A 16992-nucleotide genomic window follows, 5' to 3' on the forward strand; every position below is an offset into this window, starting at 1 on the left:
AAACCCAGTGAATCTCCCGTACCGAGCAACGGGAGAGTGTTTGCCAAGCCCCGAGCGGGCGCAGAGCCGTGTCCCGGGCTCTCGCAGTGACCTGGGACGGGGAGCGTGCGCAGCCCTTCCCCGCCCGGCCCAGCACGCGTGTGCTGCAGTGTCCACGTGGCTGGGGACGCAGGCGTCTGAGGCCGGGCCCTGACAGGCAGGTTGGAGGGGGGTGGCTGCAGGGCAGGAGGCGCAGGGGCTGTGGGGAGACAGGAGAACACGGGAGGAGGCGGCGGCCGGGGGCTGTGGTTGGCCCCCTAACGGCCGTCTGCCCTCAGGAGGAGCCAGGCTCAGAGAGGAAGGCTTCGGAGGCCGGGGCGGGGGGCGGGGGGGCGGGGCTGGGGAGAGGGATGGGGCTGTGAGGGGGCGCTGTCCCCCAGACCCAAGAGACAGGCCGGATGGGAGCCCTCCTCTCGCCCTGTGGGTCAGCACCTGCCTCTGCTCACAGGACGGCCCAGGGCAGGCCCAGGTGGGGGGGGCGGTGGTGGTGGGAGGCACCCGAGGTGCAGAAGGGGGGCCGATAGGGAACGTGCCGGAGGGAAACGAGCCCCTGCACACGCAGGGAGGCCCAGGAGAAAGGAGGTGGGGGGCTACAGTCGGGACGCACAGGCGCAGGCGCAGGTGCGGTGTTCCCCTCGCGTCCCGAAGGTTCGTTTGGGTGATTCAGGGAGTGTCTGCGGATCCCTGTCACTGTGCACCTGCACGACCGCCGCTGCGAGCGCAGCTGGCTGAGGAGCGAGTCGTCGCTGACGCTGACCCCCGTCTGCCCACTTCCTCCGGCAGAGCACCCCTCCACGGCCGAGGCCCTGCTGTGCGCCGCCCGGACCCGCGGGCCAGGCTGGGGGCGGCGGCTGGTCGCTGCTGCTCTGCAGGCGGCCGCTGTGCTGTGCGACCTCTACCAGGTAGGCCGCCTCTCGCGTGCTGACGGGGCCGTGCCAGCCCGGCTGGGGGCCGCAGGCGGTCAGGGCTGCAGAACGAGGGGCGCCCTCCCCTCTCGGGTTCTCCCCGGGGTGCGCCGGGGGCTGCCCAGACTCCGGGAGCGGGCTGCGCAGTTTTCAGGAAGTTTGCAAGCTGGCTGTTACACAGCCACTCCGTTACAATCAAGTCCTGTGACCGTGTGGTTGAGTGGTGCTCAAAAGGTGACCCAGACTCCGGACTCGCAGCCCTCGTCACTTCAGCCTGTTGCCCGCCGGGCTCCGCCCCGTGCCGGCTCACGCCCGCTGGGCGTGCACAGTGCCGTGGTGCGTGCTGCCGCACGCCCTTCCCAGGCCTGCGCTCAGGGGCTACCGGCGGGGCAGGAGCGAGGCCACCGGGGCAGCACTCACGCCAGCGACGCCTTGTGCACAGAAGACTCCTGTCCCCGGGGAGCCGCAGGCTCAGGGCCACGCTCAGTCTCCCAGTCTCTGCGTCCGCCGGGCTTTCCCACTGTCGGCACGGACTCCCCTCGGAGGGAGGGTCTCGGCTGATGGGATGGCCGTGAGGCAAGTTCGCTTCGAACCCCCCCCTCCCTGCCCAGGCAGCCGGGAGTCACAGTGCGGAGCTGCACGAGGACCAGACGCCGCTTGCGCAGCCGGCAGACGCCCGGCCAGGCCCCGCACTTCGGGGGGGGGGGGGCTGGTTGGAGCTCCTGGCCGGGCCTCCAGGCGCGCTGCCCGGGGGAGCAGCCGGGGGCCTCCTCCTGACCGCGGCGCTGCGGTGTCTTCCAGGAGCTGGAGGAGGGGTGGTCCTCGCCCCACGAGGTGCTCAGCTGCGAGGGTCTCAGCGGGAACCTCTCCCGCGCCTGGGAGCTCTTCAGGAGCCGCTTGCGGCACGCCAGCGCCCAGGGCTGTGCGCGCGCATCCGCGCCGGACTGGGCCCCGCAGCACCTGCTCAGGTACATCCGGGCCGCCGCTCCCGGGTCTCCCTCGGGGCGGGCTGGCTCGCACCCTTCAGGGACACACCGCAGACGGCTCTGTGCGCCGCCCCTGCAACACGCGTGTCGATGCGCACGGTTTCTGAGCCGCGCCCGCGTGCGGCAGGACCTCACGTTTTGGCTGTGAGGTGTGCGAGCAGCGTCAGCTCTGAGGCTGGCGGGCGTCGGGGCCTCAGATCAGGGCGTCGGACCGAGACGACGCAGCCGCATGCAGTGCGTCTGGGCTCACACAGGGTCTTCCAGTCGCTGCCTCGTGCGGGGCTGGCTCTGTCCCTGTTCCCCAAGCATGAGCCCCCCGGGGGCGGGGACGTCGGCACTCGGTGCTGTGCCGGCGGCCCGCTCACCGGGGTTCTGACTTCCTGGGGTCTGAGGCCCCGGGCGCCCGTGGTCTGCCCGGTCCACTCCGTCCACGCCTGCGGACAGCTGCTCCTGATGCTCCCGCCTTCCCCGGACTCCCCCGCCCGGCGGGCCCCAGGGGGCGGGGCTGGGGGCCGTGGTGTCTGGGGGTGCGCACACACGGCGCCGGGGACACGGTGCGGGGCTGCCCGCAGGCCTTGTGAGACGCCACCGGGTGGCCTCGCGCGCCCCTGGGCGCCAGGCGGTGCCACTCACCCGGCGCGGTGTCTGCCGTTCCGCCCGTGGAGACGCGCCTCCTTTTTGTGCCGTTCTAGGCTGGCCCGAAGACTCGGGGAGACTCTGTTCTCTGGGACGCCGGTCATGGCGCTTCTCGGCAACTTCTCGGTGACCCCGGGTGAGTGTGTGCTTCCTCCTCCACAGTCGCGCGATTCAAGATGAAATTCAGTCCCTCACGCAGAAGCACGACCACGAGTAAACCCGCGAAGGGAAAGCCGTGCCGTCGAGGTCGGTGACGATGTAGAGCGCGGCTCTCCTGACGCACGGGGGCTGAGCAGGCGAGCCCCGAGGCCGGGCACCACAGCCGGGGGAGGGGAGGGGCCTCCGGTGGTGTGGCCGCCCCTGACCCGGTCTCCGGCCTGGCGCCCGGGCCCTCCAGGCCTGGCGGCCTCGACAGGCTGCGTCCGAAGGCTGCTGCAAGTCCTGCCTGGCCCTCCTCTGGGGTGAGAAGGGACTCAAGTAGATGCAGGGGGAGGTGGGGGTCTGGTGGCCCGCGGTTGCTGCTCCCGGGGCAGACCGCTTCCTGGAGCAGATGCTAGATGCACGGGCGTGAGCAGGGGGGCAGCCCCACCCCGGAGAGGGGCGTCTCTGCCCCCGACGGTGCGCGGTGGAGCTCCTGCCTGGGGCAGGTCCCTGAGACCGGAGCTGGGGTCTGCAGGAAGTGGTCCCTGCGGGGTGACCATGGAAGTCTGCTTCCGCAGCAGCAGCCCGGGCACGGGCTGTCTCATTGTGTCTCTTGCTGTCTTCTAGGCGTGACGGTGAGAGAGCTGATGAGGAACGCCACCGAGGCCGCCGAGGCACTTCGAGCTGTCCCCCTCTCGGAGGGGACCGTCAGCAGTGTTCTGGAGGCGCACGTTCCCCACTCACAGGTGCGGGGTGGGGGCGGTGACGGCGCCCCGTGAGCCCTGCCGCTCTCTAGGCTCCTGGTCTCCGAGGGTCTCCCCCGGCAGCCACGCCCGTCAGGGTGGACGCGGGCAGGAAGCTCGTGGCTTGTCGCGTCACGAAGGTCGTTCGCCGACAGCATGCCCACCCGGGGGCGCAGCTCCGCCCCACGACGGGCGCAGAGACACGGACGAAGCACAGTGGACACGGCGTCCCCGGCCCCTCCTCGGGCTCCGGGCGCCTTCCCTCCCCAAGCAGTGGCAGCGAGTGCGGGGGGCGGCTCCAGTTTGGAAGCGGAGTGGGGCAGACAGTCTCACTCGGGCGACAGTGAGGACGGAGCGAAGGCTGAGACTCAGCGCGGAGCAGAGACAGGGTCCCCCCTCCTGGGGGCTGCCCCGGGGGAGGGGGGCGCCGGGGGTTGAGCTCCCAGTCGCCAGAAGGGCAGACGGCCTGAGCCCCGAGCCGCTTCTGAGACGGCTCCTTCCGAAGGCGGGAACCAGGGCAGGGGCCAGGCTGGGGCGGCTCCGGGAGGCCCTTGGCGTTCTGGGAGACCGGCGTCGGGGCTCCTCGGGGGTCGGGGAGTCGGGGAGTCGGGCCGCAGCGCTCCGTGTGTCCCTCTGACCCTCGTGCCCTGGGCAGGTCCTGCCGGGCGCCCTGGCGGCGGCTCTGTCCGGGAGGTGCGACGAGGCCGTGCTGCGCCTCCTGCTGGCCTTCCCGGGGGGCGAGCGGCCCGCGCCGGCCGCGAGGGAGCTGTGCAGCCTGCCCGGGGCCGCCACCTACTCCCTGCTGGTGTCCGTGGGTCGGCACCTGGACCCGCGCCGCTTCGTTTACAAGGTACGGGGGTGACGGCCGGGGGACGCCCCGTGGGTGTCTGTCGGGGCCTCGCTCCTGGTGCGGAGACGAGTAGACAGCAGCGAGGGCTGCGGGGCCCTCAGCCACCCTCGCCGTCTCCTGTGTGCAGACTCTGGGGTGGGGCCCGGGACCAAGGGGTGTCGGCCCCTCAGGACATCTGGCAGCAGTGGGGGCGGCCCACCCACCGATGGTCGTCAGTACAGAAGGTCAGCAGCGGAAAACACCCCCAGGCTCACTGCCAGGCCCCTTCTCTCCGAGGCCCAGCACCCTGAGGGTGCCAACACAGGGTGGGGGCCCGTCTCCCAGACACGGGAAACGACGCAGCCGTTCATCCGCAGCAGCTCCCGGGCACCATCAGGAAGCTTCCAGGCACAGGCCCTGGGTGGCTGGCTAGTTCTCTGCGCTGCTGGGTGCTGCTGGAGCTGCCCTCGGCCCTCGGTGGGAGGTGTCAGCCCAGCAGATGCCGGCGCGGCCCGGCCTGCCCCGAGACCGCACGGGTGCTGCTGAGCCCCTGCAGAGCGCCGTGGGCCACGTCGGTGGGTGCGCTCACCTGGGCTCCAGCGCGGTGACAGCCCCCGCCCGCCCACCAGGAATCGGGTTGCCGGGCACCACTTCTCCGGAGCCGCCGCCTTGGAAAGGCCAGTGGTGCGGGTGACCGGAGGGGGTCAGGGCGTCGCTCCTGCCGAGCCATCTCTGCCATCTCCCCGCTGCGGGAGCCCGGCATTGCTGGACGAGCTCGGCTGTGGGAGGTGGGCCGTGGCCTCTGCCGCAGGCGGGGCAGCAAAGGGCAGCAGGTGGGACAGCAAAGGGCAGCGGCCAGCCGTGGCCGCCGAGCTGAGGGGCCGGAGTGGAGCGGTGAGGGCGGGGCTGCGGCCGGTCCGAGGACTGGAAACGCCCGGGCGCCGCTGGCGCTGGGGGAGGGCGCGGGCTGTGCTGGGGGAGGGTGCGGGCTGGGGTTCCTGCTTCCCATGAGGAGGAGGAGGAGGAGGCTGCATGTCCTCGCCCGCCTGTCCACCCGTCCAGCGCACACTTAGTGAGCAGCTGGCACCGCCGGCCCTTCCCGTCTGTCCCTGTGGCCGCGGGAACAACCGCGGCGGGCAGGGAGACCCCCGCCTGCTGGGGGGGCTCGTTCTCCAGAGCAGCCGCAGACAATAAGTGACCCCAGGGGGCGGGGTGAGGGTGTCAGAGTGCACTGACGTCTGAGGTTAAGCCCCGCCCCCGCTCTGCCCTTTCGCGTGGCGAGGGGACCTCCCAGGCCTCAGTGTCCTCAGCCGACAGCCCGCATAATGAGCCCTGTCCCCAAGCCCGTGGGCCCGCCGGGACCCCGGGAAGCGGCAGGGCTGACCTTGTCTCACTCTCGGGGATTGTCCCGCCCTGGTCCTCTCCTGAGACGTGCCCTTCGGTGCCGCGGAGACGCGGGACGACGCTCTGAAACGATCTCAGCTGCAGCAGCGGGGCACGCGGGCCCCGGGTGACGCGTCACCGGTGAGCCGTCCCCGCTCAGAGGGGCGCGTGAGCGCTAGCCCTGTGGCCTGGGTCACTCCGTGGTGTTTTTCCTTCCAGACGCTGATACCGGCGGGAGCCAACCGCGTGCTCCGCTCCCTGCTGGACGTGGTCTCCCGGCTCAGCCGCCTGCTCCCCAGAGCCGGCCGCGTCCTGGAGCACCTCCCCGAGTTCCTCCGCGCGTCGGGGATCTCAGCCTTGCTGGACGTGTCCGGCTTCCACCAGGTGCGCCTGCGCTCTGGGCCTCGGGACACAGCCCGGCGTGCCAGGCCCGGTCCCTCCCGCCCACACGTCTCCTCCGACCCCCGCCTGCTGCCCGAGAGGAGACAGCGGCAGGCCGGGGCAGGAGCGCCTCGTGAGGGCTTGGAGGCAACGCCTGCCCGACAGAGAGCAAGGTCCGGCGGGTCCTGAGCGCCGGCGCGGGAGGCCTGTGGGCCCACTCGCCCCCCCCCGCCACGGGGCAGGTCCCGCGTGGTCGGGGAGGCTGGAGGTCCCTGGACCCATTGTCAGCACCGACGAGATTCCAGGGGCCACCGCAACTAATTCGGAGAGTAAACTGCCTTCAGAAACCTTGGAACATGTATTTGCACCCAAATGGTTGGCTTACAAATTGCAGCCCGCTTCTGCGAATACACACTCACTGGAGCGGGGTCGGTGGCGGGATACTCGCCTTTGCTTGAACGCTCTGCGGGCTCGGAACCGGCGGCGGGGGCGGTGTGGGAGCGTGCGGACTCGGGGTGCGGATGTGGCGGACAGTGGCGCCCTCGGGCTGCCTCGGGGGCGGGGGCTCCGTGTGCCCGTCCATGAGGGGCGGTTTGGGGAGGCGCCCCGGGTCCCGTGGTTCGGCAGCAGCGACACGCAGCCCGTGTCGTGGACGGTGCAGGACTGCCGTCCGAGTCAGTGCCCGTCTACGGGTCAGCGCCTCGCCGCCGGACAAGGCTTTGCTGGTGTGGGGTGACGCCTGCCTGCTCTCCGGGCAGCTGGGCCGGCGGGGACAGCAGGGCCCCTTGCAGCCGCGTCCCCCGGCCTGCCGGGCCCGAGTGTGTTTCCATGGGAGGGGGCACCGTGCTCTGGGAGGGGGCGTGGCCCGCGTCCCTGCGGCACTGAAGTGCGTCTCCCACTCGTCCCCCCCAGGCGCCGCCCGGGGAGCAGGCCCAGAGGTCCGCCTTCGGCTCCTTCCAGGAGCTGATGAAGACGGTTTGCAAGGAGGAAGCGTCCTTCCTCGGCGGCTCGCGCCCGCTCCTGCACTTGCCCAGAGTCGACGAGCTCCTGGGCGCGGACAAGGAGAAGTTCCACGTTCCTGAGGACGCCAGTAAGCGGGCAGCAAGCCACGCCCCTTCAGAGCGGTGCGCACGCCGGTGGCTCGCTCTGCTCTGCTCTGCGCGGGGCCCTCTGGGGGGAGGGGCCGGGGGCCCCTGCCGGGCCCTCTGCCCGTGTCCCGTGTGTCCGTGGGGTTTGCAGTCTCAGGCACGTCGACACTCGACGCCACGTTAGTTCCGGTGGGCAACACAGCGGGGGACGCTTGTGTGACGTGGGAGGTGGTCTCCCCCGGCCCTGGGAGCCTCGTGTGCCTCCGGCAGCGAAGGTGCGGATGTTAGCGCCCCCCAGCGGAGTGTTAACAGGCCGGACTCGGCGCTGCGCTGAAGAGAGCAGCGCCACGCTCGGTGGGATTCGCCCCCGGCGCGCACGGCTGGTCCAGCGCCTGCCAGACGACGGGCACGATACACCGCGTGAACCAGGGGAGAGGCGAGAGGCACACGGGCGCACCCACAGGCGCAGAAAGGGCGACTGACACAACGCAGCACCCTCGGGTGGCGGAGACTCTCGGCTGAGTGGCCTTCCTGGGCGGGAGGCTGCCGGGCGCCGGCACGCTGCCGGCGCACACGTGCGAGTGTGTCGTTTCTGCAGTCGGAGTCGTCACAGCCTGACGTGTACGTTGGTAAAATACCAGTGAGGGCGAGCTCCGGAGCTCATGCTTTAAAACTCATCGTGGAGTCATGCTCTTTAAATTTATATTTTGTGGGATTGCCTCTATCAATTTTACAGTGCTTTTTGAATAAAAAGAACTTGTCTTTCTTTTGAAATGGTGACTTTGGAAGGCGAAGTGAGTACTGGAAACATTCACAGCAGTACTCTTCACGTCCTGGACGCTGGGGGTCAGGACTTTAGAGCCAAGATAATATCTCTGCCCTGAACGTTCTCTGCGGGGGACAGGGGACTAGCGACCCGGAAGCTCCCACTGCCCCCTTACTCAGAGCCCGTACTGGGGGGTCCCGAGTCTCGGGGCGGCGGAGGCTCCGCCCTCACGAGGCCTCCGTGGGTGGAGTCAAGTCCGCTCCCACTGTGGGGCGGCCAAGGCCGGAGCCGCCGTGGGGGATCTGGGTGGACCGTGCATCAAAGCAGGAAGTTCGCCAGCCCTGTGCGGCGCAGCGAAGACCGTGCAGGGGCCACTGATGATAGAGCTAAGACTGTATTCCCTCGTTCTGGGCCCAGAGCCGTGTGGTTGTGCGGAGTGTCTCCTGGAGTGAAAGCCAGGGTGTCCCTTTTCCACCACAGCGTTCAGGGCCTGGCCGCTGCTCAGCGCTGCCACCGGTGACTGCGCCGTCACAGCCGCGCGGTGGGAACCGCGCAGGCCACGCTCCCCCTCCCTCCCTCCCGAGGGTGGGCGCGCACGGGGTCCTGACGTCTCTCAGGAGACAGAGCCCCGAGTGTGGCGTCGGGAACCGCACTGCCGAGGGCCTGCCCCAGTGAGAGCCGCGCTGGCCGCTCGCCGAGTGGGGGTGTGTGGATTCGGGGGTGAGGGTCCCCGCTCTCAGGGCTCCCTGTGTCTCCAATGACGCCTTTTGTATTTTCCTCTAACACTGCTCAGCTCCGTTCTGCCTGGAGCTCTACCAGGAGATCCTGCGGTCCCCGGACGGCGCCCTGGTGTGGTCCTTCCTGGAACCCGTGCTGCTCGGGCGGATCCTGTACGCCCCGAACACCCCGGAGGTCAGCAGGGTCATTCGGAAGGTAGGCTCCGGCCAGCGAGCGAGCTAGGGCGTGACGGCCGAGCGGCCCGCATGGCAGGGCGGGTCTTTTAACGCAGTCCCCGTGATCGTCCCGTGGGCTGGCTCCCCGCGGGGTCCCACAGGTTGAGTCCAGTCCGCTGTGGCCTGTGTCCCTGTCCCTGCCCTTGGTGCCAGGCTCCCAGAGCCCGGCTCCCCGAGGTGGACGTCCTGGCGGCGGGTGGCCTCGGAGCAGCCGCCCCGCGAGGACGGAGAGACAGGCAGGAGGGCCGGCGCGGGCAGGTGCAGGGGAGCTGGGGGCGCAGGCGCTGGGTGCGCCTGGGGGCTGACGGGGAGCCCCCTGCGGCACCTGCGGGCGGGTACCCGGGTGCCCGGAGTTACCTGGCAGGGGTGGGCCGCGCCCCGGGGCGGGTGAGCTCTGGAGGGGAGCCCCAGACGGTGTCTGCCGGGGGTTCAGCGTCGCTGTTGGACACTTGTGTCCCCGTCTCACATGGCTGAGTTCTCCCCGCCGCTCACGCCAGGACTCGCTCCTGTTCGCCCTCGCGCCGTCCTTAGGAATGGTCGCGCCGTCTTTCCCTGGGGTCTTGTTTCCCGTCTGACGGCGGGGAGTGAGCCCGTGGGCCTGCAGGTCCCCACAGAGGACCGGGGACGATGTGACCTCAGACCGGACCCAGAGGGCAGCGGCCATGTCCGTTCACGGTGGGCTCCCACACTGCAGAGGGGACGCGGCTCGGGGGCTGCGCTGGCCGCCGCTGCCCTGAGTGTGTCTGCAGCTCACAGTGAAGGGGCGTGGACCCGCGCGTGCGGGAGCAAGGAGCCCTCGGGGCCGCGGGGAGACCACCTCCCCACCCCCCCATCCAAGGAAATGGCTCCGTCTGCGCTTCCTTTTTAGGCGGATTTTAGAGCCAGGCCGTGAGCTTTGTGGTCGCTGACATCGCGAGTGACTGAGTGTCCCCACTGTCAAGAGCGCCCGCGGCCCCCGCGCAGGCGCTGGGCTCTGCCCCGTGTGTGCCGCGGTGGCCAGCAGGGCGGGGTCCGCCTCTGCCGAGACCCCTGACGCCCGGTGTGCGCCGGCAGGTGTCTCCTGGTCGTGCCGAGGCCTCTGGCGTGTTAGTTAGGTGTCAGCGTTTTTCAGCGGCTTGAATATTTAAGTTGGAGTTAGATACTGTGACTTAGATGCCGCCTCACGCTTGAGCAACCTGAAGTAACTTGGAAGGAGGCTCCGCAGAGGTGCATGCCTGCATCTGATCGGGCGGGCAGGTGCCGTCTCTCCCGCTCGCCCGTCGTTCGCCGCCGGCGTACCCGGTCCCTGCATCCGCTGGCCTCGGAGGCAGCTCCCGCGCTCTGTCGGCGTGGTCGGGGGACGCCTCGGTGGTCGGTTTCCATTTCCTAGTTTCATAACAAACGCATTGAGTCTGAATGCTGGTTACATTCAGTATCTTCTACAGCCGATATCTTTATTATTATAATTTCCCATATAACCATTTCGAAAGAATGTCCTTAAATGGGAGATGTTCACGATAATACCTAAAATGTTTTAACTTGTTCATTTTAAAAGTGCTTACACAAGTTTTTGCTAAGAATTTCTCATCTCACAATAAACACCTGAATCATGTACATGTTTTGGGTTTTATTAGCAGTTGCTCCGTATTAGCAGTTATTATATGAGCAGCTGCTCTGTGCCCGAGCACGACGCTGATTTCAGGGGTGCTTCCCGGGCCCGAGGAGAGGGAGGGTGCGCGGGCACGGGCTAGGCCGGGGCTCCCCACCTCGTCAAGGGGCAGTGACCGGCTGTGTGTGAACACGCTTACAAACGCAGAAACCGCATCGTACACACAGGTCGGGGCGCAGGGAGGTTTACAGTCGCAAGCACGTGAACCAGAACCCATCGGTGTGTTGTTATTTACTGGCTGTGCTGTTTTGCACACGAACAGCGGAGAGCCTGCTTTTGCCCCGCTGAGAAGGAAGTGTGGGCATTCTGTGTCTGCAGAAAAGAAGACAAACGTGTTTACCAACCTGCCGGCTGCGGTAACACGCTCCCTCCCCCTCCCCGTCTCTCTGCAGTTTGACCGCGCAGGCGGCCTCGCTGCACGGTCGCCCCGGGCGGGCCTGGCCCGGTGCTGGTGCGGGGGGAGGGGGAGCATCAGTGTTCTCAGCCCCCGCAGCAGCAGCCCCCCCCCGCCCATTTGGAAGCCGGGCTGAGGTTCTCAGTGACTGGGCTGCGACCGCACAGCCGCAGCGAGGGGGTAGTGGGGCCGGGACTCCAGCCGCAGACGGAGTCTTGCCCGCGGCTCGGGCTCGAGTCCTCCCCGGCAGGTCCTGCCGTTCGGCGCCTGTCAGGCCCTCCCCTGGTGGCAGCCGTGTCCTCGTCTTCCCGTGCGGGGGCGACGAGGGCCTGACGAGTGACCGTCGTGAACTGTGAGCTTTTTTCAGAACAAAACAGTGTTTGCATCGTGTACCCTTTTTGCTGGGGTTTGTTTGCCATTAACATTTCTAGCTTTTTTGTTTTTGCTTGACTCCTGAAGTCACTGTTTGGGTCTAATAAAGAGTGCAGCTGCCTTTGCTGGTTTCGCCTCTGCAGCAGGAGGGCGCGGTCGGTGAGAAGCGGCCTCGGCCCCCTCACAGTGAGGGGCCCTCCTGCTGTCCTGCTCTCGCGGAGTCCAGCCCCCAACCGCCTGGCGCCTGGTGTGCGGGCGGCGCCTCCTCGGGGCCGAGGGCCCTTCCTCGTGGCCTCCTCCCCCGTTTCACTTTGCTTGAAAACACGAAGGAAATATTTCCTCCGTTTCCCCCGTCTCCTTAAAGTCAGTCTCAGACGAGGACTTCGACTCCTGCGTCGGCCCCTCCTTTACAAGGGGGGCCTTTGCACAGGCCCACGGGTGTTCGCCCCTGGAAGTAGGCGCTGCGCTCCCCCAGGGGGGCCCGCATCTCAGGTCTGTGTGGGGGCAGACGCGTGGGGCCCGCTGGGCTTCAGCAGCGTGGGGACAGACGCAGGACCGGGGGGGTGGTGGCGGGGCCAGGGACGCGGGGCGCACAGCTCGGTGCCCAGCAGGAGTGCAGCCCTTAGGGTGGCGGCCGCCTCCCCCCCACCGACCGGGGGTGACCGGCGCCATTATCGGGGCTCCCCGGGGCCCCAGCCCTCCTCACCCTCCTCTCTTTGGCACTGACATAACGCTGCAATGGGCGCTTTGTGGGTGTGGCCGCACGTCTCACCTGCTTCCCGAGGACAGAGCTCTGCCTCGAGAGGGAGGCGTGGCCACTGTGCTGGGGGGTCGGGGCCTGTGTCCGTGGCGCCGAAGGCTGTGCCGGCCCCTGGTGCCTGGGCTCCGCTCTCCGCCCCACAAACATCGTTTCAGTCAGCCGGTGTGTGTTGGGGGCGTCCGTGTGGACAATGAGGGGAACGCTGGGGACACCATGAGGACACCGAGGGGAATGGGGGCGTCAGGACAGGGAGGAAGGGGGCTCTTTAGTGGACGGGGTGGCACCTGATGGGAGGAACGGGGACGAGAGGTCTCGGGGCCGCAGCTGGGCTGGGAGGGCGTCGGCACAGGCCACCTGGCCCGGGGAGTGTGGGCCGGCCTGCAGGTGGCCGCGGCAGACCACTCTGCCCTGCTGGCCGGGCCCTCCCACGGGGGTCTCCATGCCGCGGCACTGTGGGCGCTCCTCGCCGGCCTGCCGGTGTGACCAGTGGGCCTCGTTCTGCAGGCCAATCACACCTTCCTGTTTGTGGACAAGCTGCGGGCCGTCGCAGAAGCGTTGCTGAAGGCGTCCGGCGTTTTTCAGAGTGGCGGGGACAGCCAGCTGCTCGGCCAGCTGCAGGTGGGCAGGGGCCCTCGGTGTCCGTGGGCCGGGTTTCCGCGCCTCTGTTCGGGCGACTCACGCGCACACGAGGGAACCATGGACGCACCAGGCAGGGCTGCCGCGGGGCCGGGGGTGCCGCCGTCCCTCAGCCGCCCGGTCTCCCTGCAGGAGGCCCTGAGGAACAGGTTCGTGAGAAACTTTGTGGGCACCCAGCTGCGCATCGACATGGACCAGCTGATGGAACGGCTCCAGACGTACGGTGAGTGAGCGTGGGTGTGTGCTTGCACGTGTGTGTGTGTGTGTGAGTGTGCCAGTGGGGGCATGTCAGCGTGCCAGTGTGGGTGTGTGGGTCTGTAAGTGGGTGTGTGTGCTTGGGCACACAAGTGTGAGTGTGTAAGAGTGTGTCTGTGCCTACACATGTGTGAGCATTCGAGTCTGTGTGTATGGGAGTGTGGGTGTACATGTGTGACCAGGTGTGTGCACTTGTGTGTGCAAGTGTGAGCATGTGCACCTGTGCCTACACACGTGTGAGTGTAAGAGTCAGTGTGTGTGGGTGTGTGCACGTGTGTGGGTGTGTAAGCAGGTGTGTGTACTTGGCATGCAAGTGTGAGTAAGAGTGTGTCTGTCTACACGTGTGAGTGTAAGAGTCTGTGTGTGCATGTGTGTGGGTGTGTGAGTGGGTGCGTGTACTTGTGCATGCAAGTGTGTGTGTGTAAGAGCGTGTCTGTGCCTACACATGTGTGAGCATCCGAGTCTGTGTGTATGGGAGTGTGGGTGTACGTGTGTGACCAGGTGTGTGCACTTGTGCGTGCAAGTGTGAGTGTGTAAGAGTGTGCCTGTGCCCACACACGTGTGAGTGTAAGAGTCAGTGTGGGTGTGGTGTGTGCATGTGTGTGGGTGTGTGAGAGTAAAATGCGGGCGTAAGTGGGTGGCTCGCCCTTTGGCCACCGGGTGTCTGGGGCCGCTGACAAGCCACGTCCCGTGCGGTCCCGCCTGCCGTCTGCAGGCGACAGGCCCCGCCTCCCGCCCCGCACAGGCGCTCCCGCTTGGGCCTCTGACCGGCTGACTCCGGCTCGATTAGGAAGGAAGGTAGTCGGAAAGGAAGGCTTCTGATCTGAACGCGAGACTGGCGAGGTGTGAAGTCACTCTACAAAGCGAGTTAGTAGTTCGGAGTTGGCAGTCAACTGAGAGCAGTTACACTGATGTGAAAACTCGGAGTTCAGGTTTAGAAAGGGCCACGGGGCACACGGCTCTTCCGCGTGTGCAGGCCGTGAACCCGCGGGTCCGTCCGGGGCTCAGCTCTGCCTTCCGCACACCGGGGAGCCTGGGGCCGGCGGGCGCGTCTGCACAGGGTGTCGTCTGGCAGGCGCTCGGCCACCCCCCAGGGCTCCGTCTGTTTCTGTCCCGCTGTCTCCCGGTCGACGGTTCTGCTCCGTCTGACAGACCTGGGGCTGGGTGGGGGCACCCCTCTGTCCCGTGCGTGCTTTCTGAGAGGAAGCCGTGGCCGGGAGCTGACGCCCACCAGCCTCAGAAGCTAGGAAAGGCCAGTCCCCAGGCCGGAGAGGGGCCCGCGCGGGCTCTGTCTGCACAGCTTTGTGGTGTGTGTGTGTGTGTGTGTGTGTGAGTGTGTGAGTGTATGTGTGCATGTGTGTGGGTGTGAGCGTGTGTGTGAGTGTGGGTGTGGGTGTGTTTTCGTGCGTGGTCCCGTCTTGATGGACTCTCTCCCTTTCCCGTGAGGTCCTGAGCAAGAGTCTCCGCAGGTCTTGTCAGAGGTCGGGGCCTGGGGGAGGGGTGGCAGGAGTCCCGGGGCTGCGAGCCGTGTCCCGGCCGGGCGAGGGGCCCCCCGCCTCCGCTCACACACAATTTTGCTGATGCTGTGACGGGCCCGTGGGCGGCCCTGGCCGGAGCAAGCCTGGGGACGCGATTCCTCCACAGGCCCTGGCACCACGCTCTTGGTGACCTTTGGTCACTGCTCTCCTGCTCTGGGCGTCCGGGGGTTCTCCCCGCACCGACCTTCCGGGGATCGTTGGCTCCTCCGAGTCTCTGTCCCGGCTCCTCCGGACACCAGAGCCCTCCCTGGCGTCCCCTCCTGGGCGAGTTTTCACGTGGCCCCAGCTCCGCCCTGCTGCAAGCGCACGAGCCCGGTGGGAGGGGCTCCCTCCGTGGCGACACGCCTCCCAGCACGGCTGCCGGTGCGACGGACGTGCCACCGAGCCACCGGCCGTGGCGCAGGCCAGGCTCCCGGGAAGGGACGTTCCGGCCGGGAGAGGAACATGTTTGCCACGCTCCGGGTGCCAGCCCCTTCCTGCCGCCCAGGCCGCTCTCGGCTCCTCTCTGTCCCCGCCGACCAGCCCCGCGCACGTCAGCCGTCCCTTCCCGCCCGCGTGAGAGGGTCTGGTCAGGGGACGGCCGTGACGGGGCGGGCACCCTCCGCCGGGAGCAGCCAGGGTGCCCGTGGACAGAGTCAGCGTCTGGGGAGTGCGCTCCCCCCGGAGGGAGTGAGCCGCGCGTCCAGGGCGCTCGCACCATGTCCACCGTGGGGGCGGGAGCTGCTGTGCGGGGGTGTCGCCACGTCTGTGTGTTCACGTCCTCAGGGGGCACCCTGGGCAGGATGCTGAGCCACGCGGGCACTGCCCGCGTCCTCGCCCTGGGCCGCGTCCTGGTCAACCTGTCCTCCTGCGTGGCGCTGGACCGCTTCCGGGGGCTGGAGTCCGTCGCCGAGCTGGAGGCCGCAGCTCGGGAGCTCATGCGGGAGAACAGCTTCCTGGCCAGTAAGTGCCCGGGGCCAGGGCCAGCAGGCCGTGGCCCCCCCCCCCCCCGAGCGTGCCTCGCGTGGCGCGGAGAGGGAGGCGTCCTTTCCGCGCAGGGTGGAATCAGGCGGAGCCGTCCCGCTGGGCGGGGGGAAGAGGGCCTCGTACCGTGGGGACTCCGGTGCTGCCGCCGGCCTCGGCCCAGTGCGCTCACCGCGTCTGTGTCACCGCTGTGCCCGGCGGTGCCGCGGTTCAGTCTCCGGGGACAGCTTACGCGTTTCCTGGTTCAAGGCCCCCTCTGGCTCCCGCCGCCAGCCACTCTCATTGCACCACGGTGCCGTGCGTCCCGGGCTGAGCGGGAGGGAGGGCCGCGGCCGACCCACCCGCTGCTCCGGCTCGCCGGTCTCAGGGAACGACCCCGGGTCCTCACACCCTCTCTGCCACTCGGGTGCGCCCCACGCGGCGGGCTGCTTCCACTCGGCTCTGCTGCGGCGGGCGGCGGGGCGCAGCCCGCGGCGCTGGTCTCGTGGCCCAGAGCCCGGACCCGCTGTGCTGACGGCCTGCGCGGCTCCGGTGGTGACGGGCCTGCTCCCCTCCCCGTCAGGCGTCACCTTCAACACACCCGCGGCCGGCGGCAGCAGCTCCGGGGCGGGCCCCCGCCAGCTGCCGCCCCGCGTCTCCTACACCATCCGCACCAGCTTGCTGTACAGCCTGAGGACCGACCTGGCGAGGAACCCCTTCTGGAGGTTCCACCCGCAGAGCCTGCCGGCTGACGGGTTCCGGTACAACTACGTGTTCGCCCCGCTGCAAGACATGATCGAGAGGGCCCTGGTCCTGGAGCAGACTGGGCAGGGGGCCGCGGGCCCGGCCGTGCAGGCGCAGGCCATGCCCTACCCCTGCCACCACAGCGACCTGTGAGTCCCGCGTCCCCCCAGCCCCGCCCACTCACAGCGCGAGACTCTCGGGGGCGGGGGGGGGGCGTCTGCGGCTTCCCTGCACGCGGTCCAGGGGCGGGAGGACGCCGGTCCCCGCTGGGGTGTCCTAGGTGCACGTCTCCCCGCCTGAGCCACCCGCGGGGAGGGCGGGTGTGGAGACGCTGTGCCCCGGGGGCTGCGCACTGGACGGCAGGCGGCTTCAAAGGCCCTCCCGCCGCCTGGGGGCACGGTGTCCACCGGGGCTCTGCCGGTCTGACCCCAGCCCCGCCCCCGCCCGATGGACGCGGGGAGCGGAAAACGGCTGTGTCCTCTTCGGAGCAGACTCTCGGGGAATGGGGGTGCCGCCTGCAGGGGGCGGCAGGGAGGGCTGCAGATGGGTGAGGACCCGGTCGGGGAGACTGCGGGGAGGCGTCGGGCTGGCAACCAGCCGGAGAGCAGGGAGGGGCCGCAGAGCCGCTCCTCTGGGGACACAGGCCGGCCCCACGCGCCGGACCTCGTGCCTCTCCGTCCGAGCCTGCGTCTCCCTCCGCCGCCCCTTGCTCGCTCGGTGTGTGGGGCGGCCCCGGGGCTGCCGTCTGCAGGGCCCACACGGGGGAGTGCGCCTGAGGGGTGCGGGGCTGGGCGCAGCGGGACCGCGTGAAGCTCCCCGTTCACGTCCCTCCAGCCGCGGGGCGAATGGGCGG

General features: G+C 68.8%; 1 protein-coding gene across 1 annotated transcript in view; it reads left to right on the plus strand.

Annotated features, from left to right (window-relative positions):
- Positions 1–16992, plus strand: part of ABCA13 (ATP binding cassette subfamily A member 13) — an 85032-nt gene that overhangs the window by 21872 nt on the left and 46168 nt on the right. The window contains exons 8-19 of the mRNA XM_045828858.1: positions 823–941; positions 1746–1912; positions 2623–2702; positions 3335–3453; positions 4106–4300; positions 5882–6046; positions 6956–7133; positions 8691–8830; positions 12529–12642; positions 12793–12883; positions 15219–15395; positions 15979–16288. Of these exons, the coding sequence (XP_045684814.1) occupies positions 823–941; positions 1746–1912; positions 2623–2702; positions 3335–3453; positions 4106–4300; positions 5882–6046; positions 6956–7133; positions 8691–8830; positions 12529–12642; positions 12793–12883; positions 15219–15395; positions 15979–16288 (1855 nt within the window). The remainder of the gene's footprint in view (positions 1–822; positions 942–1745; positions 1913–2622; positions 2703–3334; positions 3454–4105; positions 4301–5881; positions 6047–6955; positions 7134–8690; positions 8831–12528; positions 12643–12792; positions 12884–15218; positions 15396–15978; positions 16289–16992) is intronic.

The sequence above is a fragment of the Phyllostomus hastatus genome, unplaced genomic scaffold (assembly GCF_019186645.2).
Source record: "Phyllostomus hastatus isolate PE091 unplaced genomic scaffold, TTU_PhHast_1.1 phas_scaffold_78, whole genome shotgun sequence".
Lineage (NCBI taxonomy): Eukaryota > Metazoa > Chordata > Mammalia > Chiroptera > Phyllostomidae > Phyllostomus > Phyllostomus hastatus.